The sequence below is a fragment of the Pundamilia nyererei genome, unplaced genomic scaffold (genome assembly GCF_000239375.1).
Source record: "Pundamilia nyererei isolate P.nyererei 1_Seehausen unplaced genomic scaffold, PunNye1.0 scaffold00064, whole genome shotgun sequence".
NCBI lineage: Eukaryota > Metazoa > Chordata > Actinopteri > Cichliformes > Cichlidae > Pundamilia > Pundamilia nyererei.
In genome coordinates, this window is record NW_005187465.1 from 2,755,532 (window position 1) to 2,781,241 (window position 25,710).

Below are 25,710 nucleotides of genomic sequence, written 5' to 3' on the forward strand. Positions count from 1 at the left end.
TGTGTGTGTGTGTGTGTGTGTGTGTGTGTGTGTGTGTGTGTGTGTGTGTGTGTGTGTGTGTGTGTGTGTGTGTGTGTGTGTGAGAGTGTGTGTGTCTATATTACACACAAGGACAAAGCACCTTTAGTGTATTATCCTTTCTCCTCTTTCTTTTACTGGCCTTTCTTACTTTATCATTGAGGTCTACTTTATGAACCTTCAACTTGAGCGACAAATACAAATATGAAAGAGCGGCATGAAAAGTGTGTGATGTCCCAACTTGAACTGTAATGCCCTTCAAATAACCACAACAAGCGAGCTATCTGTGCCTTCATTTTCTTTTTCCAAAGTTTGACTGCAAAAAGGAAACATGGCTTCTGAAAAAGGAAAACAGAGAGTGTAACAGAGCAAGTTTTTGTAGAAGGCCTCTTTGTAGCCCGTGCCTCCAAAAAGAGACCCCAGAGAAGTGTAAGTTAAAAGCTAAGCAAACGAAAAACAACATCAGACACATGGAAATGGTAGAGTTGGCAGGTGCTCAGCTGCAGAGAGGATAGTGAGAGCATTAGAACTTCATAGACATCTTTTGTTTTGTTCAAACTGGCACTCAATAAGACGGCTGTGTGAAGTTTAGAAATGTGTAGCTGTTGGCTACTACAAATGAAAGAATCAGCAGCTTAAACAGACTGTAAACAGGTAAGTCCATGCACGCTTCTGTGACAGTTAAATCCCTCCTCACATTTTGCCCTCTTTTGAGTAGCATAGCAGTAATTAGTCGTCTAGTGTAAGAGGACAGAACTTGTGGTTCTGAAGAAGGTAGATGACAAATCACTGTAAAAAAAAGAAGAAGAAGAAGTCTCCATCAGTGGGAAAAGAGGCTTGAAGGCTGTTGGGCAGTCATCCAGCTCAGTGCAGGACTGGATGGCTCCAGCCTGCTTAATTAAAGGGAATTCTCCAAGGAATTTTTAGGCTGATGGCCCTGCAGCTCGGCCCAGCTCAGGCAAGCCGCAGAAAGCAAAGCACAGACCTGCTCATCCACACATGCGAACCCGAGGAGCCCTGAGGGCAGACAAACAAATATAATTGAGACCTGAAACAACCACTCAGTCTCTATCTGTATTCTGGAGTCACAGTTTGTCTCCTCCACAGTGCAGTGAGACGAACCCACATTTCTGATTATGCCCTCAACCAGGAGGTGAATACTAATGTGTGGATGCAACATGAGACTGCGTGCTGAGTTTATCTGTCTGTTTGCTATGATTCATTTGATTGTAATGCACCGGCGTGGGTTGGAAGATGATGCATTGTGTTTTATTTTTAACAACGCACTTTAAAAATCGGTTCATATTTGCACTTAGAGATATCCTGCTGATATGCCAGCGTCTAACTGCTAAGATTGGACATCAGTTGTGGAATGAGAGCTCAACTTAAAGAAGAGCCTTACAAAATTGATGCCAGTTAACTAGTAGTTCAATATAATTCCGTCTTCCATCTGTCTGATAGATCTGAATCTACCGTCAGCAGCCAGTAGTGCTGTGCAATACTGCAAATTTTGACAATACGTTACTAAGTAAAAACGAGGGCAGTGCTGCAGATACCAAAAACGATGCTGATGCTTTTAACCTATGAAGGCAGCTTATATAGCACAGAGAAGTGTGCCATGACTTATGAGATGAATCATCATCAGCTGGGTTTTTGGAGAGCTGGAGTGTAAATGTACCTGTGTAACAATACCAATACCAGCGCTGGTATAAAAACCAGAATTAAGTTTATTTTATGTAATACATATTGTATTTATTAACATCTGAAGTAGTGATTGAGTCCATAAACTCTCTAAGTAAGTGTTACTGAGGTCATGGATTAAGGGTCCTGGAGGGCATTTTTTCCATTTGTGTACAACTGAACTTCTTTGTAACTGCAAAAGCAGCTCTGTAGCATTGGCGTCACTTTTCAGACCCTCTGTATCGTCTTATTTTGCTCACTTGTCCAAGTAAATGGGGACCCACTCTTGAAAACATTTCCTTGCCACACCAGCGCCTTTATGTTAACAACATATAAGTGGCAGTTTTTGTTTCCACAGTCAGAACATGACATATTTTGTGCGCAAAGGTTTCCCATTTGCAAAATTAATCTGATATATTATGAATCAGCTTTCATGGATAGCATCGTGGCAGATGCACGAGGCTGTTCTCTCCCAGACAGGAACATTTACTGTAGAAAACAGTTGGGAGGGCATGACACGTAGACTGTCCTTCCCATTCAAAGAGCATTAAAAATTCACAAGACAGTCAGAACAATCAGTGCTGCAGGTTTTCTTCTTGCTTTTAGGCTTCAGGTCTTGTTTTCCCTTTGCTGTTTGAGGAGGCTGTTGTGTAAGAAATGAATTGTGACACAGAGGAAAGTATAAGTCCTGTGACACTAAAAGTGTTGCTGTTCTCAGCGATGGTAGTGCCTGACCTCATCCAGGCTCCCGGTGGTTTCACATATACACAAAAAGCGATTATCCCAGGGGATCGTGAAACTGGAGCATCGTGATCCTAAAATTATTTGTTATGCCCAGCTGCTTTTTTCCCCTTTCTTTCTTTCCTTTTCTTTTCCAGAACATCTCCGCCGACAGAGGGGGGAGCAGATCCCGTGGCAAATCGAATCAAATTACAAGAACGTCTGTAGTGCGCATGATACATGAAAATGAAAATAGACAGTAATGAAAATATCCTTGTAAACTATATTGGAGGGCTTGACAGCACATGTAAAAACCTGCAGAGAATTGTTATGTTTGTCCTCATGATCATTTCTATAATGAATATTAATGCAACTACATCAAAGAGTAATAATAGTAAAGGGCATAATCACTCTGATCATGAACCATAATATTTGAGTTATCTTCTAGAGTCACTCTGTTTTCAGAAACTGTTCAGTCAGAACTTTAGTATAGCTGTCCTTCCCTTGGTTCGCTGCCATCCTACAGCAATGACTGCTGAGGCAGGTGGTAAACACATTTTCTTTTTCTCCTCTTGCAAATCAAAACTTCATCAGGTATGAAAGCTAGGTGATGAATCTATAAACCAAATGTGCATGAAAGTATATCAAAAAAAGCTTTTATTAACTACGATGCAACATATAAAAAAAGCATTTGCTTTCCAACACAACCTTAATATTTGAATCATGGCTGTAAAAGACTGTAGCAGTCAGCAGTGAAGGTGCTACTTAGTACAGTATGAAGCATGCACTATGAACCGACTTCAGAGTGCTTTGAATTCAGTATATCATTCACACCTCCAGTTATTGCCTACACGCCGCGCTGCAGTAAGCAGTGAACGTTTACACCTGATTCTGTTCTAGCAGCTATGCAGTGCTTTGGGCGCAGCCATGTTCACACTAAGCCAGGTACATTTCTAAACGCATCTGTTTCTCACCGTTTTGGCCCGCTGTCCAGACTAAAAGCTTGCACAGAAGTGTGAGGTCCTGCGCCGCCTGCCTTGTGCGTGACAAACGAGAGTCGTAGCCAGTCACTCCAGGCGCTGCAGCTTCATTAAGTGCTCGCCACACTCGGGTCACTCTGGCTCTCTCTCACGTGCGGGAAAATGAAAAGCTATTCGAGACCATTTGAAAGACAGCGAGCTGCAAAGCTTCAAGGAATGTTTTTCCTTTTGAGGGAACTGGATCAGGAGTTGAAATTGTTTTGCTTTTCTGGAAAACAAAATTTTGATTTAATGTTGAAATGCCATAAGCTTGTTAGAGGGCCAGTCTTGCAGCATCATGGGGAATATTATGAGACATTAAACAGGTTTTTATAGTACACAGGTGTTGATGAAAACACAGCTATGTGGTCCATACTTGTGCTGCTAATCTCTGGGAGTTTTGGTGTTCCCTGCCATAAAATAAAAGCATGCTTAATAATGCTATCTAGTCCTAGTCCTGTTGCTTTCAAAAGAATCTCACTTTTGGTTAAATAAAGATAAAAAAATAAAAAAACAAACAAAATAGGAGCCTCTGAGTAAAACGCTACATAATTAGTCTATGAGTAGTACTATGAGTAGAAATCCACCAATGAGATGCTCTCCTTTTTTTGGTGAAGTTGTAATATTCCTCATCTTTATCCGAGTCCTTTGTGAAATCTCTTCAGTGTGATATCACTATCACTCTGGACATTTAACATTTAGATGATTTCAGTGGCTGAGTATACTTATCGAAACTGTGGAGGAGTGTAGAAAGTGAAAAGACAGGGAAAAAAAGCAACTCTCCACCCCCGCAGTATCTTTTTGAAGCCTCACACTCGATGGCGAATCAGAATATATGGAGGGAGTGAGCGCCTGCGAGAGGGAGCGAGATTGAGCCTGCGAAGAAGTTTAAAGAGATCGGCGGATGCAGCTCTCTCTGTGTCGGCTGGCTCCGACAGGTGCCGTACAACATTTTGGGTTTAATTAAGTCTAGTGCACAACTGAGACAGGCGGAGCAGGAAGCGGCAGACTGCAGAGCAGAGGCAGCTGCAAGAAAAGAGAGACGGAGGTTTGCCGAAGCCTTGACCTTATTTTACATGTTGAAGTTAATGGAAAGGAACAAGTGCTGTCATCACAGTTTCTCCCCACTATGTGTGCGTTTCATGCAAACGCACACAAATGTACGCGCTCGCATGCTCCCTCTTGCACTCCCGAATGTCACTTTCTTCTCTCTTTCTCTTTCTGTCAGCTCTTGTGCAATTGGAGGTCTTTGTCATATCTGAGTCTTCGTGTTTCTTAATGTTCTCAGTGTTGTTGGAAGGGAATCTGACTCACTCCGTGTCTTCTTCTGCAAATTTGTAGGTGGTGACCTCGGGAAAAAACAGCAGAGGATACCACTATATCCTCGCCAACCTGGTGAGAGCTCGCAACTTGAAACAGCACAACACAACTCGTAGCAGAAGTGCTTGTGTGTGATGCAACGCTGTGCAAAGAAGTGCAATGTTCTCAGTGGATACATCTCAGGAGCACAGTCAAACTTGGTTCTCTCAATATATAGTTGTGTTAGACTTAAAACTGAATGGTGCAATTAAATCGATGAAGTTACTCAGCGTGGATAAGCTAAAGCAGATTTAAATCTCTCATCTTTTTTTCCCTGTTCTCCTAATGATCCTTTTCTCCACTACCACCAAGTTGTGCTCTTTGCTCTCAGGGTTTTTCCAACATGAGTCTGGACAGGGTCTTTTCTGGTGGAGCCAACATCACAGGCTTCCAGATCATCAGCCCAGACAGCCCCATCGTCCAGCAGTTCCTCCAGCGCTGGGAGCGCCTGGATGAAAGAGAATTCCCAGAAGCCAAAAACACTCCGCTGAAGGTCAGTGAGGCGAAGCTGCCGATGCCGCAGTTGCATTTTTATTTAACATCTTCAAAGGCTGCCGTCGCTATTCATCTTCTGAGTTTCAGGGTAGTAACTTAGCTTCAATCAGAGAAAATATGTCAGTGCGAATCATTTCAGGGATTCAGTTCGTCTCGCTTGTTTTACACGAGCAGCGCTCTGTGGTAACCTTGCTCTGACGGCAGCTCAGTGTTATGTTGGGTCTGTGTGATGTCACTGGTGCATCACTGGGATTTCTTCTGGCCTTTGACTCAGTACACATCAGCACTCACCCACGATGCCATCCTCGTGATCGCGGAGGCCTTCCGGTATCTTCGGCGGCAACGAGTGGACGTGTCACGTAGGGGGAGTGCGGGCGACTGCCTCGCCAACCCTGCAGTGCCCTGGAGCCAAGGCATCGACATAGAGAGAGCCCTCAAAATGGTAGGACTGAGAGCCTGCACTGTCTCACTGCTTATTTTATTTACTTTATAGTTATATGTTTGCTTATTCTCACTTTCTACTTAGTAATGTTTCCAAAGTTTTTATTATTTAGGTATTTTTTTCCCTCCCATGTTTTCTTTTTCTGTGAAAGATCCCTAAATGTTTTGCCTCTATAAACTACAGGCTACAAATATAGTTTTTTATGCCATTACTTGCTAGAAATACGTTATAATTTTTTTTCACAATTTAATAAACAAATGCTCCAGCACTTAGCCATTAAAATATTATAGAACTGTGAAAATGTATTGAGCCACCCCTCATTTATTTATATTTTGTATAAGTTTATACAGTTCTAACAAGCTTTCCACTGAGGCTTTTAGTGAAAAGTAGATGAACACACAGGTCTTATGTTACATCTTTTTTGCTTATGTCTTAGAATATGATTTTTTAGATTTAGTTAATGAGCCATAGATGTCTGCCACTTGTTCTTTTCGCCTCCACTTTTCTCAAATTTGTTTAAGTACACACTGCACACCATGACAACATATGTCAAGTTTCAGGTTGGTTTAAAAAAAAGAAAAAATACCCAAGAAATGAGGGCTGGCTAAAGATTTTTGCCTTTTACACTATATTTAATTCCTTTAAGCGTACTAGAACTGTGTTATTCTGTAAATACACCCATTCCTTACATACTGCAACGTGAGCAAACAATTATAAGAAAACTGCTTCTGGTGCTCCAAGTTAGTCTGACCTAATAAACTGGATCCTTATTTAAAGTGATTTAACTGATTAAAAATGAGACCAAAAGGTGAAGCAGAGCCTTATATCACAGCCGTATGACACACGTTACCATGTGGTTTATACATGCTGTATGTTAGGAACAGGTGGTATGATGCTTTTCTTGGTGCCTGGCAGGTCCAAGTACAAGGTATGACAGGAAACATCCAGTTTGACACATTTGGTCGACGATCTAATTACACAATCGACGTGTACGAGATGAAACCAAGCGGCCCCAGGAAGGTAAGTGGGCACTAAGGTTTGGATGTCATAATTTAAAAATCTATAATTAAATACTTTTTGCAGGTTGAGTTTATGATACAGACCCATGCTATGTGCTTTGCATACAACTACACAAGCATAGTAAATTTGAAGCATACCTGTTTTGAGGGATTTTCTTCTCTGGGCATATTGGCACTACATAAGTTAGGGCTGATACTGATTTGGACAGAAGCTGCCAGTAGCCCGGGCTTTCTGATCCAACTCAAATCATGTAAGCTCCCGCTCCCTCTGAGAGTTTGATCTGGAATATATCCACCAAGAAGCAGCCAAGCCATGCAGATGGAAGCTTGAAGTTTTGGAGAATGGATGAATAATTGTGATCACCTCACACTTACAGAGAATTTAATAATAATTGAGTATACTCACAAACATACTGTTTAGACATATATTCATGGATATTTAAATGCAAGTTTTTAAACTAGTGTTCAGGTCTTGTTATTTTAATTTAAGAAATTCTCTCAAATAATCATCTATCCATCGATTTACTTCTGGTTATCCAATTCAGGCTGGAGCCGGTCCCTGCTGTCCTAGGGTGAGAGACAAGCATTCATGCTCACATTCACACCTACAATTAATTTAGAGTCACCAATCAGCCCCACGGATGTCTTTGGACTGTGGGAGGGAGCCAGAGTACCTGGACAGAACCAGTGCAGACACAGGGAAAACATGCAAACTCCACACAGATTGCTAACTGCTAAAATGCTAACCACCACACCACCCTTTCAAATAAGTCATATGGAGTGTTTTTACAGGAAACCCCTAACATGATGTTAGTGGGTTAAGCAGCAACATTTACTTGTATGTAATTAGAACTATGACAGTGAAATACACATTAGTAGCATAACACCTACAGGCTCAGTGTAAAAAGATTTGTACTTTGTACTGTTTTGAAACAAAAAATTGTGCATAAGGAAGAAGATCCAAAGTTTTTGACATGGACAGAAACAGCTAAGAGGTAAGAGCTGCAGCACACATTAGCATTTAGCTACAACGTGTCCATTTACCCTACATGCATGGACACATGTCTTCTCTTGTGCCTTGGCCTTTGGCTTGCTAAAGGAACTGCTGTGAGGGAGTGCACTCACTTGGAAAAGCCAGTTAGCTAGTTAAGTTGTCAGCTGTAGCGCTTGTCAATGTTTGTTAGTTTAGATGCTAAAAGATTGGGACCTGTTCTTCTCTACTTCTGGCAGGACACTGTCTATGTCCCCATTAGTTTGTAAGGTACAGGCACTGGAGCAAATCACGCCCACACATCCACCCTGAGCCTGAAGGTGAAAAGATTGTGTTTTACGCGTTTTTGTTTTTAAAAAAAAAAAAACTATTAACGCCAAGATTTTTTTGATTTCTGACTACCTTTCTGAATCGTAACAATTTCGTTACACTGTGATACAACTCCACATTAGTAAGTAATACACTACTGAACCAAAAACAATAATGTCTGAACACACACACACCCTTACACGTGACACCCGTAAGAGCTGCGGTAGCTCTGTGACACTGAAACCCCCACAAAGCTGGCACCGAAAAGGAGTGGCCCCATAATGTCCACACAGCTCAGTTCACAAGACAACATACATCACAGACCCCCCCATCCAATCACAGTGTGAGACAATCTACAGTGACAAGAGAGTGAGTACTGCGCATTATAGCTTCCAGAAATGGGAGAGTTCTTCTTGGCTGAATAAATCAGAGTCTAGCAGAAATAAACATAATACAGCTACTGGAATCATCTCAGGTTGAGCAGCAACAAGCCAGGCTTTGTTTGTGTTAGATCATAATGTGTGTCTTTTATGTAGTATTAATAGAAAGAGAAAAAAAATCGACTGCATTGGCTAGATAAGGCATTTTTAGATTATTAGGTTTTTCTTGCTGGTATTAATTTTATCAGTCCTCCAGTGCTCTATGGGTGCTGCTTTCTTGTTATATAAGAGAACATTTGCTGAGCCAGGAATAGATTACTCCTACTCTGCTGAAGTGTAGCCCAGGTGAAGTGAGGAGAACCACTATGAGCTTTTTATTAAATCATATATCAGGAGCAACCGACACCGTCTCCAGCCGTACAGATAGAGCTGACCAGCTCACGTGAACTCGGAGGGTCTACTGTGAAAATGTCTTTCTGCTTCTCGTAAATAACTGCGGACCTCTGTGTTGTTTTCAGATCGGCTACTGGAATGAGTACGAAAAATTTGTATATATAATGGATCAGCAGGTCACCAACGAGTCCTCTTCTGTGGAAAACCGAACAATTGTGGTCACTACTATTATGGTACACACTCAAGTGGTTTTAAATGTTTCACCTTAAGATTTCTGCCACTCAAGGTCAAGGTGTCCTTTGTTGCAATCTGTCCTGGGAGGGTAGAATTATTTTATTTTCAGTTGCTTTCCATCCACTCACTACATGTTGAAACAGTCGATTCACACAGAGTGTTTCAACTGTATCCGTGTGGGTGCCAAAGCATTTTGGTTTTTTTATATTACAGTGGGCTGTTGTAGTAGTGACATCACAATAACGGCTTTGGTAATGATAACTATACACATCGTGTTCTCATTCAGTGCATACGTAAGTAAAAATGTTTCCCTCTCATTAAGTAAATTGTCAGTGACGCTGGACCAGAGACATGAAATGATCTGCATACAAGGAGGATGTAAACAGCCAATGGCTGCAACCTTTGGCTGTTTATCCCTTGTCTAAAATTTACTTAGTTAAAAAATTTGAATGAGGATGAGAGCGCTCCAGGAGTAAGCAGGGGTGAGGTCAGTTAGATCAGTTGCAGGCAGTAGCTGCAGTTTAGTGATCATCAGCCATTTTTAAATGTAAGATAAGGTGCGCCTTATCTTACATTTAAAACCATGGCCTCTCTGTCTTTCTGACTTTGCCTATTATGGTTGCATCTTAGGCAAATTCAGAATGAAATAGTCACGCATTCCCATTTCAGTGTCTGGAAACTCATACTCATCTTACCTAGACTGGAAGTAAAGTGTTGTTTAGAGCGAGGGAAGAAATGAAGAAGCGTAGTGCCATTGCATTATTTTTTCTCTCTGCCAGACATGATTTTGATTTGAACAGAAACCAATTATTGTTTTTAGAGGCATCGCAGTCATCTCATTAACTTCATGTTTTTATTACTTCCCATGACATTAAAGAAAACGTTTAATGAAAGGACTACCTCGCTTTGTTGGGGTGCAGTTCTTTCATTTTTTGTCTCACCATAACACCGAAGACTGCGGAGCGAAAGGGATGTGGAAGTCTAAAGTTCAACAGGAGCCATGCTGTTGAATGCTCCAAAAACATCAGAAAAAGCCAACAGTCTCCCGTGAAGAAATTGCATTTATTCTGTTCTATTAAGCTGAATAACCTCTGAAAACATGTGCATGCCATACGACAAAGTAAGTACAGCTTTGCTTAATATCCCCCCCAAGGTGACACTGGTTCATCTTTAATGGCAAACATGTTTTGGATGTTACATATTGGAGGAATGATACAACAATCAAGGCACAGAGGCAAAGCATATTAGCATAATCGAGGCGATGAGCAGATTATTTTATTGTCGTAACGGAACAAATAAAAAAAGCAATTTGAACCAGCTTTAAACTACTTTTGTGGTGTGATTCAGACCTTTTTTTTTTTTTAAAAAGTTGTTCGATAAAATGAGGTAATCTCCATGTGTTTGATGTCTTTAATCTCTCTGCTGCCACTGACGTTTACTTTATGAACTGGAAAAGTGCTCCATTCAGCTCGTCCTGCCCCCTGTGCCTTCGCTGATGCAAAGCACACGCAACCCCCCACCTATTGCCCATTTCTGCAGATTTAGATTTTTCTGGATCAGGTTAGCATGAGGGAGGCCCGACATCCTGCTTTGCACTTTGCACTCAGTTATAGATGCTTTGCTTCTCCCGTCGGTGCAGTCGGCCTAGTCCCCCCTGCCACCCACCCCACCCCTTCAGTCCTCCACTTACGTGCCTGTACATGTGTTTAACCTGTGTTTGTCTTTATTCATATGTTCCCCTCATCTGTTGGTGCCCTGCACGTGTGCATGCAGCAGTACCAATAAAGGCCTCATGTGACCCATATGGTTTGGTCACTGTGGATGTGATCTTGCTTTACCATGAACTCAAAATTATGTCTAATTAACAGGAAGCTCCATATGTGATGTACAAGAAAAACTATATGCAGATGGAGGGGAATGACAGATATGAAGGCTACTGTGTCGATTTAGCTTCTGAAATTGCAAAACATGTGGGGATAAAGTATAAGCTGTCAATAGTGCCCGACGGGAAGTATGGAGCCAGAGATCCAGAGACCAAGACGTGGAACGGGATGGTGGGTGAACTAGTCTATGGGGTAAGTGTCAGCCTGCCTGTGTTTCTGTAAACTGTCCGTCTTTTGTCATTGTTTGTGACTCAGCTCGTCACACAAAGCACATAGTAAAACATCCAGTTTTATCAGATTAACCAAGTTTTTTTCTTGACCAAAGTAAGTTTGTCTATAGCCAATTAATCCCTTAAAGCTTCAGTCATATGTCATAGAAAACAGTTTTACACTTCCGTATTTTTCGGATTATAAGGCGCACTGTCGATGAACAGGTCTGTTTTCATACATAAGGAGCACCGGATTATAAGGCGCATTAAGCGAAACAAAACAGATAAGTCAAACTTTAGTCAACTCATTCTTCTTGCTTCCTCCACTTCCATACCATTGATTCATTATGTTTAATTCTCTCGCAGCTGCTCTATTCCCATGTTGTTGCAGTATATTAATGACTAACCTCGTATTGTGGATGGATTTTCTCAGTTGTTCTCCTGACTGAAGTTTGGTCCGTTTACAGCATCCTGCCATGCGATTGCATTTGTCCCTAACCATCGAGAACCCTCATGTGACTTTTATCAAGTGGAAAAAAGTTAGCGTTCATCCTCCAGCTTTACTGTGTTTATGCTATGCTAACAGCTATATCGCTAGCAATCACGTAGCACAGCGGTCCCCAACCCCTTTGCCTCGGACCGGTACCGGTCCGTGAGTCGTTTGGTACCGGGCCGCAAGAGTTGAGGCTCAGGTGTGAAATGTATAGTTTTCAGGGTTTTTATCGGTTTTCAGCGTTATTTTGTAATTGTTTTTATCGTTTACTCGGTTTTCCTGGGTCTTTTCACGTGTGTTATGAATAAATTTTCTTTTTTTCGGTACCGGTACTAGTTTTATTTTGTTGTATTTATCTGCGACACCTTAAAGGCCATTCCATGAAAATATTGTCGGGCATAAACCGGTCAGTGGCGCAAAAAAGGTTGGGGACCACTGACGTAGCACATCATTATATACCAGCTAGCCCAACTTCAGTAACCCTACAAAAGTCACTACTGTTTAGTTTTCTGTCTTCATTTATGTTGGAAGTGAAAGCAGAGCTGTACGTTTTAATTCTTTCAGAACTCTCTCAGTCAGAACATGCTATATCATGTTTAGGTGGAAACTAGCGAGCTAACTTCATGCTAACTTGTAATTCTGTTAAATTTAATGTTTTCATGGATGCCTGGATGTTAAACTTAATTGTTACACCTGGTAAAGCAGTAACGCTGATCATTTTATTAAAGATGAAAGAATTTAGACAGTTTTTAACTCTCAATGATGCCGCAGTGTTCGTTTGACTTTAGGACCTGAAGTGAACTGAGTTTTGGACCCAGATTACTCCGCGAGGTGAGGCTTCTGACTACGGTAGCCGTAATGCTCCGACAATCCATCAAGTGGTGCAGCGTCGTAGCTTACCGAAGTCGTACTAACATATTTATGACAGATTTTTGTGCGCTATGAACCGCATAAAATCAATTCGAGGTCAGTAATCACAACCAGAATTCATACATAAGTCGCACTGGATTATAAGGGGCACTGTTGATTTTTGAGAAAATTAAAAGATTTTAAGTGCGCCTTATAGTGTGGAAAATACGGTACATAAGAATAAATTTAAAACAAAGAAAAATAAACATATTTATCTGGAGAGTGACTCAGTTTTAGAAATCCCTCCTTCTCCTGTAGAATCCACTCAACTGAGTTTGTCATGTGTCTCGTGGATCACTCACAGCCGAACTGGCTTGAACAAGACAATTTGCATCTTTTATGAGGCCTCAGCTGCTGAACGAACGATGCTAAAACATCTCACACGGTTGACTGCAAATGTAAAAAGATATGCATGCAGACGGTGATTCAGTGCCTGATTCACAATCTGACACCTGTAGTTTCTGCCGTTATGTCTACAGCAGTATTAATAGCTGGACCGACAGAGATTGCCATCTATTTTAATTGAACGAGCCGTGACAAGGCCTCATCTAAATTTGTGCATCAACACTAATTTTATATTGCTGCCAATTAACTGCTGGGACGTAAATTCACAATGAACAATAGGCAGCTGCTTTTGCCTAAGACCCCTCCTGAATTTATCAGCGACAAAAATCCTTTGTGTTCAGTTTTCTTTAATGTGGATTACATTACACAGCGCGGTCAGTAAGACCAGAAAAGCAATATTGAAGCAGCAGTCTATTCTGTTCCAGTCACTGCAGACATTTGTCAGCATTTGTTTCTCATACTAACTGATGAGCCTGAAAGGCAAAGCAGAGGATCTGTTGGAGGTGAATTTAACAGGCTGATTCACATTTCATGAACTGCTTACATAAGCTCATCCACCTCTGTCTTCCAACCCTCCGCTTGATTCATGGAGGAGATTTGGATCGAGACAAAGACATTAACAAATGCTGAGTGACTCATTTTTAAATGGCAGATCCCCTCTGAAGGGCTTTATCACAGGTCTGCAATTCAGTATATACTAAGCTGTGCCATTTCACAATGTTCATTCTGTTTACTCTGTGAATGTGCTGGGAGTTTGAGTTGGTTTGAGGTTTATCAATATTTACTCTTTTACAGAATTTAACACTTTGTTTGGTTATTATTTCTTTTCTGTTAGACTAAATCCCTCTGTGCCTCCTTCCATTTTCACAGAGAGCTGACATAGCTGTGGCACCACTAACTATAACGTTGGTTCGAGAAGAAGTGATAGACTTCTCTAAACCCTTCATGAGCTTGGGCATCTCCATTATGATTAAGAAGCCCCAGAAGTCCAAGCCTGGGGTGTTCTCCTTCTTGGATCCACTGGCCTATGAGATTTGGATGTGTATAGTTTTTGCTTATATCGGTGTGAGTGTGGTGCTCTTCCTGGTGAGCCGTTTCAGCCCTTATGAGTGGCATCTGGACGAAAACGATGAGGCCAAAGACCCTCAGAGCCCCCCTGACCCTCCAAACGACTTTGGGATTTTTAATAGCCTGTGGTTCTCCCTGGGTGCCTTCATGCAGCAAGGATGCGATATCTCACCAAGGTTGGTTTGTTGTGTTCACTCCACCACATCTCCGATGTCCTTGTCATCTCTCGTTGCATTTTATAGTCCCATACATGCGTTCCCATCATGCATTGGTGCATATAGGTTATTTTGAGCTTCACTATTAGGGCTGTCCACCTAACCTCGTGCTCCACTTCACTGCACTTTCCTCCCATTTCTATATGAGCAAGAAACCATCATCAACTCGTCATCTTTGTGTTTTGAAGCTGCATGCTGGCAGCAATGCTTTGCATCCACAAAATAACTTATATCCACCATGCTGAGGGCTGTAAAATGCACAGGGGTCATTACATTTCATTTAAAGTAGGGACTTGATTTCCTCTTGACTCTTGGAGGGCTACCGTGTTTTTGCTGCATGTCCCATTTTACGGTCATCAACTTGGTGCATATAGGGTATATTGTGTGGAAATGATATCAGTTCCATGGCCATCCAGTCATACCCTCTACTCATTCACTCATCCATCCATCCGTTTACTCATCACTGTTCTGGCATCTCTGACTTCTTCAAGGATTCTTGTTCTGATACTTCCTCTTATTTGACTTTGGAAGATTGTAGAGAAGCTGGTTGAAGAGCTAAAGCAAACTAATTTGACCAAAGGTTCTCACAGATTTTCCCAACGTTTCATGGAATAATTAAACGGGTGATATGTCAAATATGTTCTTGTTTTTATTTTATTGGACTTTTAACTCTGAGTTTTTTAATGTTATGTTTAAAGAAAAAAGCAGAGAAGGCACCACTCCTGAAAACCTGGAATTTGCAGATTTCTCAGTCTCTAACACCTCACTGGGGGAAAAAAATCAATTAAGCAGCAAATGAGGGATTTTATGTTGGCTTCAAAGTACATGCAGTTTTTGAATTAAAACTGCTGATGCTGTAATTTTTGCTAAATTATTCCTTATAGCTCCGACACAGACCAGCAGTTCCCAGGCTACTCTAACAAGAGGAAATGTATTCTCTGATTTCCAATCCTTAATCACACCTTCTGTTGCCTCTAGGGCATTTTTGTGGCTAAAGCTTTAAATCTGGTTCAACCACATTTTAACCAACTAATCTCTTATGGAAATTGATCTTACTGTGATTTTCTTTTCAGGATTAACTCCATTTATGAGCAATTTTCAGATAACACTGGTAGAGTCCTCACACAGCATCTCTGAAACACACTGTAGGTCTGGTGAAGTGACCGTGAATACACAAGAACAAAAATATAAAAACGAACTAAGAAAACAATAAATTAAAAGAAATCCAGAGCAGCGCATCTGCAATGCAGGGATTCACTGCGATTGAAGTGCGTCCTCATTTAAACAGAGGAATGAGAGTTCATCTGAGAGCAGCCGAGTCAGTATGTGTGTGATCGTTAAAGCAGAGGACCAGAGAGAATAGTCAAATTTGAAATTACGTACCCGGGGTTGAACTGCGAGGTTCCTTCCTCCCCAACGTGTTGATGTGAGCATGCTGATTTCCTGTGTCTACCTCTGCTCTTTTTTCCCTTTTCCTTTTTTTCCTCCTCTCAGGTCTCTGTCCGGCCGTATCGTGGGAGGAGTGTGGTGGTTTTTCACCCTCATCATAATCTCTTCCTACACGGCCAACCTGGCTGCCTTCCTCACCGTGGAGAGGATGGTTTCTCCCATTGAGAGTGCCGAGGATCTGGCCAAGCAGACAGAGATCGCCTATGGGACTTTAGACTCCGGCTCCACTAAGGAGTTCTTTAGGGTGAGTGTCTCAAATGCCTGTCGCTATCCTGCTGCTGCACTGTATAAACTGACCTCTTTTTAGGTGAATAAGCCCCTATAGCTGTGCTGTGTGTTTTGAGCCATTACCTGCCAGGTAAATAAATCAATCCAAAGACTCATTACTAAAAAAAAACCCTTAAACTACTTTTTCTTGATGCAGCACTTTCAAACTACTGAAACCAGACCAACTGTATAACTACATCTAATTAATTCATTTTAAAACCTAAAAGAAATTAAACATTAGTAAAAACACAAACAGCTGCGTGACAGTTGCATGCGTTTCTTTTGTTTATCGATTTAAAAGTGCTGCCCTGAAATGAATAACTATGCTGAGCTCATATTTCTTTCAGAGAGGAGCACCAGTCCGCTTGTGACTGCCACTGAACTAAATGATGGCATTAGGCTTCAGAGGCAGCGCCTGTTATCAGCCTGTTCACAAATCCATTTTGTCCACAAAATTAACTTTGGTTATCAAAATAATTTTTCCCAGCTTTTTGGCAAAAGGAATAATTCAGCTATGAAACTGGGACAGTAATGCTTCCTCGTGCGGCCATCTGCAGTGCCATTAATCAGACTTTGATTAGCCTCACTGTGTCTTCGCTAATTTACTCAAAAGTGCTTCAGAAGCAAAAAGAAGAAGTACAAAAATAAACGCCTTATAAAAAGAAACAGATCAGGCAACTGGTTAGTGTTTATCGTTTAGAAAAGCAGGTAAGGTAATTTAAAAGCCTGCATGTTAATTAATGCTATCATCATTTTGAAACTGATGTATCTGATTGTGTAGATGTAGCTCTGTCTTAGCTTCTTAATCGCTGCCAGATCTTAGATGTCCTCAGGAAGATGTAGTTAAATGAAGTGATTGTTCAGTCTGAGTATCCAACACGTTTTTGTCTGTCTTTGAAACTTTGGAAAAACTTTAAAGAGAAACTAGAAAATGTCATTATAATTCCAATTTGCTGGCCTCTGTCACAAAACTGCAATCTCACAATAGACGCTCTATTCCTTGGAAATGGAAATGTCATTCACATCCGATGTCCAGCTCTGAGCTGTGTCTATTTTTAGTCCCAGTCGTTCTCTTGGTGTGATTGCTTGGAGTGAGTCTGAGACATTTCGGTATATACAAACCCAGCTCTCCCTTTAGACTCGAGAGTGATCGGGATGCTTCAGACGGCATCATTTCACAGTTATGAAACCACATCCTACAATCTCTTCTGAGATTTACAGACAGCATAAATACAGCATGTTTCTCTGTGTCGGGTTGGGTTATTTGCTGCTGGCTGGAGGGCTTTCTTGTTAGGACAGAGTCAGTCCAAGCATAATCAAATTAAAGCATGCATGCAGAAAACAATCGCAGACAAAAGAAGAAAAGATTCTGATTATATTTTAACTTCGGGATGAAAGAGCATTGCTTTTGTTTATCGTGTTTAACTCCAGTGAGGGAAGGGTTTTGCAGGGATCTAACCAAGTGTAATATCTGACCCAAGAGGTTTACAAAGGTGTTCAAGCAGAATAGCTCGATCTGCTGTGCAAAACTAACCCGAGGTCTGAAAGCACTGAAATGGAGCAGTCAGTATGATCGGTGCCAAGGAGGTCTGTAACTTGATGTCTCCTGCATTAAATGAAAGTATGAAAAATGGGCCTGTTTAGAAGAGTGTCATAGTGCAAAGGAAATCTTCGTCCCAAAAAGTTGAGGCCGACTGGGAAATGATAAAGTCTCGACTCGTCTGTTTGGGAAATTTAGAAGGATTTGGTTTTCGATAAAAATGCAAAACAAAACAGCAAGTCACTTATCTGTCAGAAATTCAGTTTAATTTTACTGGGTTATATCCAAACTCCGCTTGTACAAGGCTGTTGTTATAGCTATAGACAGACAGAAGTGTGGTGGAGTTGAGTTTGCCAGTTTTAAGTTGTTCCTATTATCCATATCTGCGCTCAGTTCAGTTCCACCAGCCGATTGGAGTCTTTCAGTGTCGCATTTCAAGCTTCCTCCTCTAGTCCAAAGACATGCATGTTAGGTCAGCTGGGGATTCTAATTTGGATGAGAGTGTGTTAGCTCTGTGATACACTTGTGACACGCCTCTTGCCCTGTGACAGCTGGGATAGGCTCCAGCGCCTCCACAACCCTGACTTGGATAAGCGGAAGTAAATAGATGGCTGGAAAACAGAAGCAGTTGTCTATTTGCCTTATTTGCTTATCATTCTGCAGTATATTACAGCCTTAAAAAAATATCTCATTCACATCTGTTGAATGAGACATTTTTTACAAATAGATATTAAATTGAATATTTTAGTGGCTTCCTGGTGAGTCATTGCATTGAAGGCAGCACCATAAGCAGCAGTTCCTCTCTGTAGATGCTCTAATCTGTGATGTATTAGACAGGATGTGATTTATCAAAGGTGCTCCTGAGGAGATAATTGACAGACATGTAGTGACTTTGTCTTGAGTGAAAAATATGGGCTCTTTCTGCATACAAACTGGAAATGCCAACGCAGAGGAGCGTTTCTGATGAAAGGTTTTTGAAATCTGGAGATTAGACACTAATGATTAATAGAAGCTATCAATGCATTTCAGCCTGATCATCAAAGAGGATGTATCACTTAATACAGATAATACATGCTCCTTAGGGCTCATAATATATGATGATAACCAGTATGCTAATAATTAAACATACGCTTTAATTATTTGTTCTGGTCCTCAGAAAGGTTTTTTGTCAAGCCCCTCAGCTTTTTAAAGCATTGCAGAGGTAGTTTTATTTAAAATAGATGCAAATTTCTCATATCTATTTTGTGTCTTTCTTTCTGCCATTCTGCCATTTAAACCTTCCATTGTATATGGAGTTGTATAAATATGTATAATATTTAAAAAGATAAGTAAAAACATTTTTGGAGACATTTTTGGAACTACACCTATTTGCTACTTGTGGACTAATTAGGAAGCTAGCTTAGTATGAATAGACAGCTACTGTACAGCTTGGTTCTCTCCAAACCTAAAAAAAATTACTAGTATCGTTAAAGTTCATTAAAGCATTAAAACCATATGTAATGTCACAGACTGGTTTGTGAACAACTGTTCACAAAAGAGACCATAATTGAATGATAGTGTTGTTTTTTTATGCTGATTATAGCAAGCTTGTTTAACAAGGTACTGAACTGTCTGTGGGACATAACCTGTCTCCAATCAGTCAGTCTCTCTGAGACAGATTGGCGAATGTTTACAAATAATTGTCTAATCTACAAAGGTGGATAGATTGCTAACATGCTGCAATCAGTCATCCTGTGCTGATTAGTGCATCTCTTTGCAATTCAGTGGTTGCATTCTAGTTATAATCCTTTATAAAAGTATTGTTGCCAGAGGTTTCTTCCTGTTAAAAGGGAGTTTTTCCTTCCCACTGTCGCCAAAGTGCTTGCTCATAGGGGCTCATATGATTGTTGAGTTTTTTTCTCTGTATGTATTATCGTAGGGTCTACCTTACAATAAACAGCGCCTTGAAGCGACTGTTGTTGTGATTTGACGCTATATAAATAAAATTAGAAAGTAGAAAGTAGCTGCCATGCCATTTTTCACTACATCACCATTTGTGGAGAAATTTATGAATTTCAGTGTCAAATCTATAAATTTTTGGCTCGACTCTGAATGGAAGTACTTAATGGGAATTTCTTTCTATGCAGACAGCAACAGAGTTGCAATTATTGCAGATTTGTCACAATTAATCACCATATTACCAAAAGCAGATTTCATGTAATCGCCAACTTGACCCCATTCAGTTGCAAAATGATCTCTCAATTTAACAAGTTAAACCATAAGAAGTATTACCTCCCTGTACAGCTGCTGGCTGTATAGCGAGAGATCAAAGCCACTCTATATATGAGGTGTAAATATGTTTATTATTGTTGTGAAGTTCTGAAATTTTAACGTAGAGGTTTAAGAGGATTGACTCTTGGCACAAGGCTCAGGTGGCCAGATTTGAGAAACCACTGTTAGCTTTACAGAAATGATTAAAATCTGCTATATATTATAGGTATTGGGATATTTTGTGATTAATTTTTGCACATAATCTGTCCTGAGCTTCACTCTCCAGTGTGCAACAGTTTACAGAGTATGGTAAACTGAACCAACTAAATTTAGCTTGTTGCATTTCACTGTGTTGTGTACAGTGATCAGATGTTAGAGTGGGGAAACGAGCGCATGAGCGAAGCAATATTAAAGATCATTTTAATAACAGCTTTGTGCTAAATGAGCCATGCTTCTGTTTGGTTGCTTTCTTAATTTATTTCCACTGATCATGAACATACAGTAAATGAGTTGTAATTATATCCTTAACCATGCATGTAACTAAATATTGAACGCCACTGTATAAAAACACCAAAAAGAGTGCACATGCTTTGCTTTGGCCCGTTGTCTTCGTTTTGAGATGCCAGCAGCGTGTCAGACACGCTCAGGGCCATGAGTCACTCTTAGCTCTGTCAGCTGCTGAAAGATAAACTGGTTGCTGGAAGAAGGACTACTTCATTTTCAGAATGGATGACGGGCAGTAAACCCAAATTTCTCACTGGCCAGAGGACGTGACCAGCTTGTCATATTCTCGATGTTGTGGTTACACCAGTAATTAATTGAGAATAATTTGTCTCAGTTAAGCCACCGTGGTGAGAAGATTTCGCAGCGCTTATATCAGTTTGACAGCGTGAGGAGTTTCACAGATTTCCGCACAGATGACCGGCCTACTTCTGACAAGCATACATTTACATGCAACCCAGAGAAGAATTGCAGTTTGCTCACTATGGTCAGACCTGTCATCAGCTATTATTGTCATGCTAACAGTGTTTACATGAACACTCCACTGAACTGAAATCGTGCATATGTCAAGAATGATTCACTTACTAGCCCGAGCCCACAATCCATTACATATCTGGTGAATTATTTATGTTGCCGTACACGTTGCCGAGCTGACACAGTTTGTCAGTTCACTCTGATGTTTTCATTTACTCTCACCTAATAGAAATAATGGAAGACTGACTCACATGACTACTGAACATACAATCTGGAACAAACCGGTCGCACAGACGCTGTTAATAAATATGAGTTCAAGCCAAAGTTCCCTCTGAGATTCATCTCTCACAGCCAAGTGCAGGTCGCATTAGCCCAGTTTAATGTAGCCTCGTTTTTTTTCCCCTCTCCTCTCTATTGTAGACAGCTGTGTACTCCTACTCCCTGGTGCCCAGCGATCAGCCTCTCGCTGGCCATTTTTAGCAGCGTACTGAGTGTCAGAGTAGGGCCGTGCTGTGCATGTCTGTAGCTGCTCCAGCTGGCAGCTGACTGGGCCACAGAGGTGAAGCCGTCAGACTTGAAGTTAGCGGGTCAAATAAGTTAAAAAAGATGCCATTACAAAAGGAGTTCTTGACACTGTCAAAGAAGAGTGTATTTCAGATCACCCATGCACAGCATGTGAAGAAGAAGTACTAGAAAGGCTTTTTTCCCCTTTTTTGTTTTCCTGGTGAGTCACAACTCGTGTTATTTCTGTGTTTGCGGTACAATTGGTGTGGATGCATACTGATCCATACTGAACACTAAAGCCAAAACAACAAAAAAGACAACCTGCTGATTTTTCAGGTATTAAAAAAGAATAATTAAAAGGGGGGGGGAGCTGTTCAGATGCCTGACTCAACCAGTCATTTTAGAGATTTAAAAGGAGTTCAAAAAGATTTTTGTAGCTTCTGTAGCTTCTTTTAAGTGCAGGTGGACTGATGCAGTTCCTTCTTGACCTTAAACACATCAACGTAAAGCAGGCTCCAAAATCAAAACACATGCACAATGTGTTGCATGCATACATAGTGTTTGCAACTAAGTTTGTGGAGTGTGTGGAGCCTCATCACAGCTTCTATAGGGTGGGAGGCGAGATACCCTCTGAACAATAACACAATAATTCAGACTCACATTCACACCTATGGGACATTAACTATCAACAGTTACCCTAACTCCACTGACTGCATGTCTTTGAACTGTGGGAGGAAGCCGGAGTATCTGGAGAGAATCCACACATGCAAACTCCACACACTAAAATTCAAAAACGGTACATAAAAAGCAGCTTGTGTGGATTTTTTTTAATGCATCATTTTCTAACCTTTTATCTTTGCAGCTATTATATGACACACACCCTGCTATTAACATATATATAACAATAATACTCCATAAATAATAAAGTAATAAATAAATAAATAATAAAGTGCTGTAAGCCAAAGGGAATAAAGATTGGCTGTTTTACAGGTGAACATGCAAAATAACTCTCTGTTCTTAAGTTTTCAGTATATTTTTAGCTGCTGCTTGATGCAGTAGCTCATGACCTAAACAGCTACATATGCACAGTAGCGTCAAATTCAATCCATGCATCGATGTACAAACAGATTGATTTGAATAAAATCTCAACCGTGATGGCGGCGACTGTGATGAGCTGTGACCTGCTGGCAGGAACATAAACTGTGGCGGAGGTCACTCCTGCTTATCGATACTGATACCAAACATGTGCTGCATGTTACTTCTGCTGAGCTGCCAGGTTGTCAGACTTCAGGCTGCTGGCAAGGAGCCCACTACCTCTGCAGCACCGTTTGCACTTAAAGGGTAAATCCACTCTGAATTACAAGCAGCACATGTCTGTTAGTGCAGCGCTCAGTACGCGATGAGATCTGTGAGGTCACAGCAGGTGTGGTAACAGCTCAAAACACCTGCTGCTGAAAATAACCACAGCAGCAGCTATCTTCCCTGCGATTCAGAGCCGAGCTAGTTAGGAGTTTTGGAAAATACACTTACTTTCTTGCTGAGCGTTAGATGAAAATATTGATACTACTCATGTCTGTGCACTAAATATAGAGCTGGAGCAGGGAGCTGTGTGAGCGTGACTTCCCTCCCGCTGTCTTGGAGGCGGTCCTAGCCTATATTAGAGGGCAGTTGGCCGGCATAGGAGGGTCGTCAGCTAACACAGCTCACCTGGACCCCTCCAGCCTTTGAAAACTGGCCGCAACTCCTGGCATCAACCGTCTTTAGTGTTTGCACACACATCCACATGCTGCTGTCCTTTGGCTGAAATGGCTCGTTTCTTCATTCCAGTGTTTTGTTTTGTTTTTGTTTGGATGGGGGGAGTTTAGTTTTAATCAATTCAATTTTACCTGTCAATCTCTTGCACGTACTCACTACTTGTAACTTTCCCTCAGCCACTTTGTGACTGTTGACAGTCTTGTCATGAGTACATATTGAAAACTGAGGTGTAACCTGTTAATTAGAGACCATCAGAGGTGCCTTGAGAGTATATTTGGTGGCACTAATTGTTCATTTAGCAGCTCGGACCAGAATAAAGCGTTACATTTTTGAGTCTTCCCCCCTAAATACAGCAGCTAATAACTCTAATAGGTGTCTGAGGGGGAAAATGTTGACAATATAATGTTTTTGATATCTTGGCTGTTTTTTATAGTTGGATGACAGAGTTCTAATAAAGTATGAGAAACGTGTGGGAAACAGAAGTTTCAGCCTCTTGCCACACCTCGGTTATTTTGCACAAATCCCGATAACATCCTTGCGGCTCCGGCTCCACACTTAAAGTCCAGACCTGTATCAATATTATCATGTAACTCGGACTCCCAGCAGCTTCATGCGATTGTTTTCATGGTTGTTACTGTGCACCTTGACCTTAACTGTCTCTCTCTTCTCTCTCTGTTCCCCTGAATGCAGCGCTCCAAAATAGCAGTTTATGAGAAAATGTGGTCGTACATGAAATCTGCCGAACCCTCAGTGTTTGCCAAGACAACACCAGACGGGGTTTCCCGGGTACGAAAGTCGAAGGGCAAGTTTGCCTTTCTTCTCGAATCCACTATGAATGAGTACATAGAGCAGCGGAAGCCATGCGACACCATGAAAGTGGGCGGCAACCTCGACTCTAAGGGCTACGGTGTGGCCACACCAAAAGGCTCTGCATTAAGGTGGGTGGGATATTATAACAATATCCTCCATGTTGTTATAGTATTCCACCTACCCTGATGTTTCCTTTTCTCATCCTCTTCTTCTTAAGCCCTTTGTTTTTTTCCCCAAGTGCATCTCCGAGTGAAACATGTTATGAGTTATCTGAATTGAATCACACACATTGAGCCATTTTTGATTTCCTGTCCCACGTATCTGGTTTGTGTCTGTTGTTTTCTCCTGTTTCTTGCGCACGTGCCACTTTCCCTCCATCCTCTCGTTTGTGTTGTCTCTTCTCCTTCTCACCTTTCCTTTCTTCTCCTTTCTGTGGTGCCCCCCCCCTCCTCTCTTTTCCCCCTTTCTTTTCCTTTTAAAAATATTTCTTGAATTAATTTGCTAGTTACAATGCTGGTCTGTCAGTTGTGATGAATGTTAAGCTGCATGCTAGATGTTCTTGTTTCTAAATGATCAATGACAGAATGTCCCCATCCCGCACACTTCAGTTACAAATGTAACCCTCCATGCCACCTCTCTAATATTTAACGTTTTCTTTGCTGTAAAAATGCTTCTTACCCTTCCACACCAGTGAAATTCTTTACCAATTTGTCCCTCCCGTGCTCCCCCTATGAACCATTGATATTTATCACTATTTCTTACTAATATTCTATATTAGATTTCTCACGGACCTGTTCATTTTCTTACAAGTTATGTTTTATCGTTTCAAGAAATGCTGTTAACCTGGCAGTGTTAAAACTGAATGAGCAAGGCCTCTTGGACAAATTGAAAAACAAATGGTGGTACGACAAGGGAGAGTGCGGCAGCGGGGGAGGTGACTCTAAGGTCAGCCTCAATGTCACCAAAGTCGGGTATCCTAGAACAGAGTAATCGGCAAGGCTGTCGTCACGGAGTGTAGCATTTGGGGCCAATCACGTGTTTAGAAGTTACTCGTCATTACCTGTGGCTTTACTATTATTTATTATGCAACAGTGATCAACTGGGAACCCTTTGCTTGGCTAATGGAGGAGGAAAAAAAATGTGAGCTAAACCAGAGGTATGTGACGCAGGAGGTAGGAAAGGCAGTGGGTAAAGCTGTGCTCGTGACAGAGTAGTTTTTGGTCTGTGGTTATGAAAGATGGAAACTTTAATTTTTCTTCTGTTTTTTATATCTACAGACCAACATGAATGTTCTTTAAAACTAACGCTAGAAAGAGTGAATAAAATGTACGTGCACTCTCCAATCTGCTGCTTGAACCGCTAGGGCAGGCACAGGAAACAGCGTTGTCTTGAGGGGACTAAGCATTGCAGGCAAACGTGAGAATTCTAATGACAGAGTGACGACTAATGATCCAAACCTTTTTTTTTTTTGTCCGACATCCTCTCACTGAAATCCAGAGTAAGACTGACAGAAACCTTTGCTTGGTCTTGATCAAAGGCCAGTCAAAGAACTTTCCCTGGCCATCCTGACCTGGCAAACCCTTCAACGGTAGAGTGTAAGATATGACCAGGGGCTCCATTTGTGCAAGAGGATTTGATTTGTGCTTACATCTTCTCACCAAGTTACTGTTTTGTAATAGCTAAAAAGTGTAACTGTGAATTTTGTGAAGATGCATTCAGCCCTGAAAGTGAGACTATGCAACGTTTCCTTAATAGCCCATTATTATAACCATAAGAGTTACTCACATACAGGACAATGACATGCTGGATTTATCACAGGGGCGTAATTTCCGGGGGGGTTATGGAGGTTACGCCTCCCCCCCTCCCCCCCAATAATCAGACCCAACCAATACAACTCCCCCAATAAAATTATGAATTATCTTGAATTATCTTGCATAAATAGACTGTTGATTTTCTTTACTCATTTCAGGTATTACCAG

At 41.2% G+C, this 25,710-nt stretch overlaps 1 protein-coding gene across 4 annotated transcripts in view; it reads left to right on the forward strand.

Annotated features, from left to right (window-relative positions):
- gria3a (glutamate receptor, ionotropic, AMPA 3a) overlaps positions 1 to 25,710 on the forward strand; it is a 74,493-nt gene that overhangs the window by 39,643 nt on the left and 9,140 nt on the right. For 3 of the 4 annotated variants that reach the window (XM_005735586.1, XM_005735582.1, XM_005735583.1), the window contains 10 exons: positions 4,779 to 4,832; positions 5,128 to 5,289; positions 5,566 to 5,733; positions 6,649 to 6,753; positions 7,298 to 7,324; positions 8,951 to 9,058; positions 10,928 to 11,134; positions 13,769 to 14,142; positions 15,676 to 15,874; positions 23,612 to 23,859. In XM_005735586.1, the coding sequence (XP_005735643.1) occupies positions 4,779 to 4,832; positions 5,128 to 5,289; positions 5,566 to 5,733; positions 6,649 to 6,753; positions 7,298 to 7,324; positions 8,951 to 9,058; positions 10,928 to 11,134; positions 13,769 to 14,142; positions 15,676 to 15,874; positions 23,612 to 23,859 (1,652 nt within the window). The remainder of the gene's footprint in view (positions 1 to 4,778; positions 4,833 to 5,127; positions 5,290 to 5,565; positions 5,734 to 6,648; positions 6,754 to 7,297; positions 7,325 to 8,950; positions 9,059 to 10,927; positions 11,135 to 13,768; positions 14,143 to 15,675; positions 15,875 to 23,611; positions 23,860 to 25,710) is intronic. The other variant, XM_005735584.1, reaches the window with a different exon arrangement.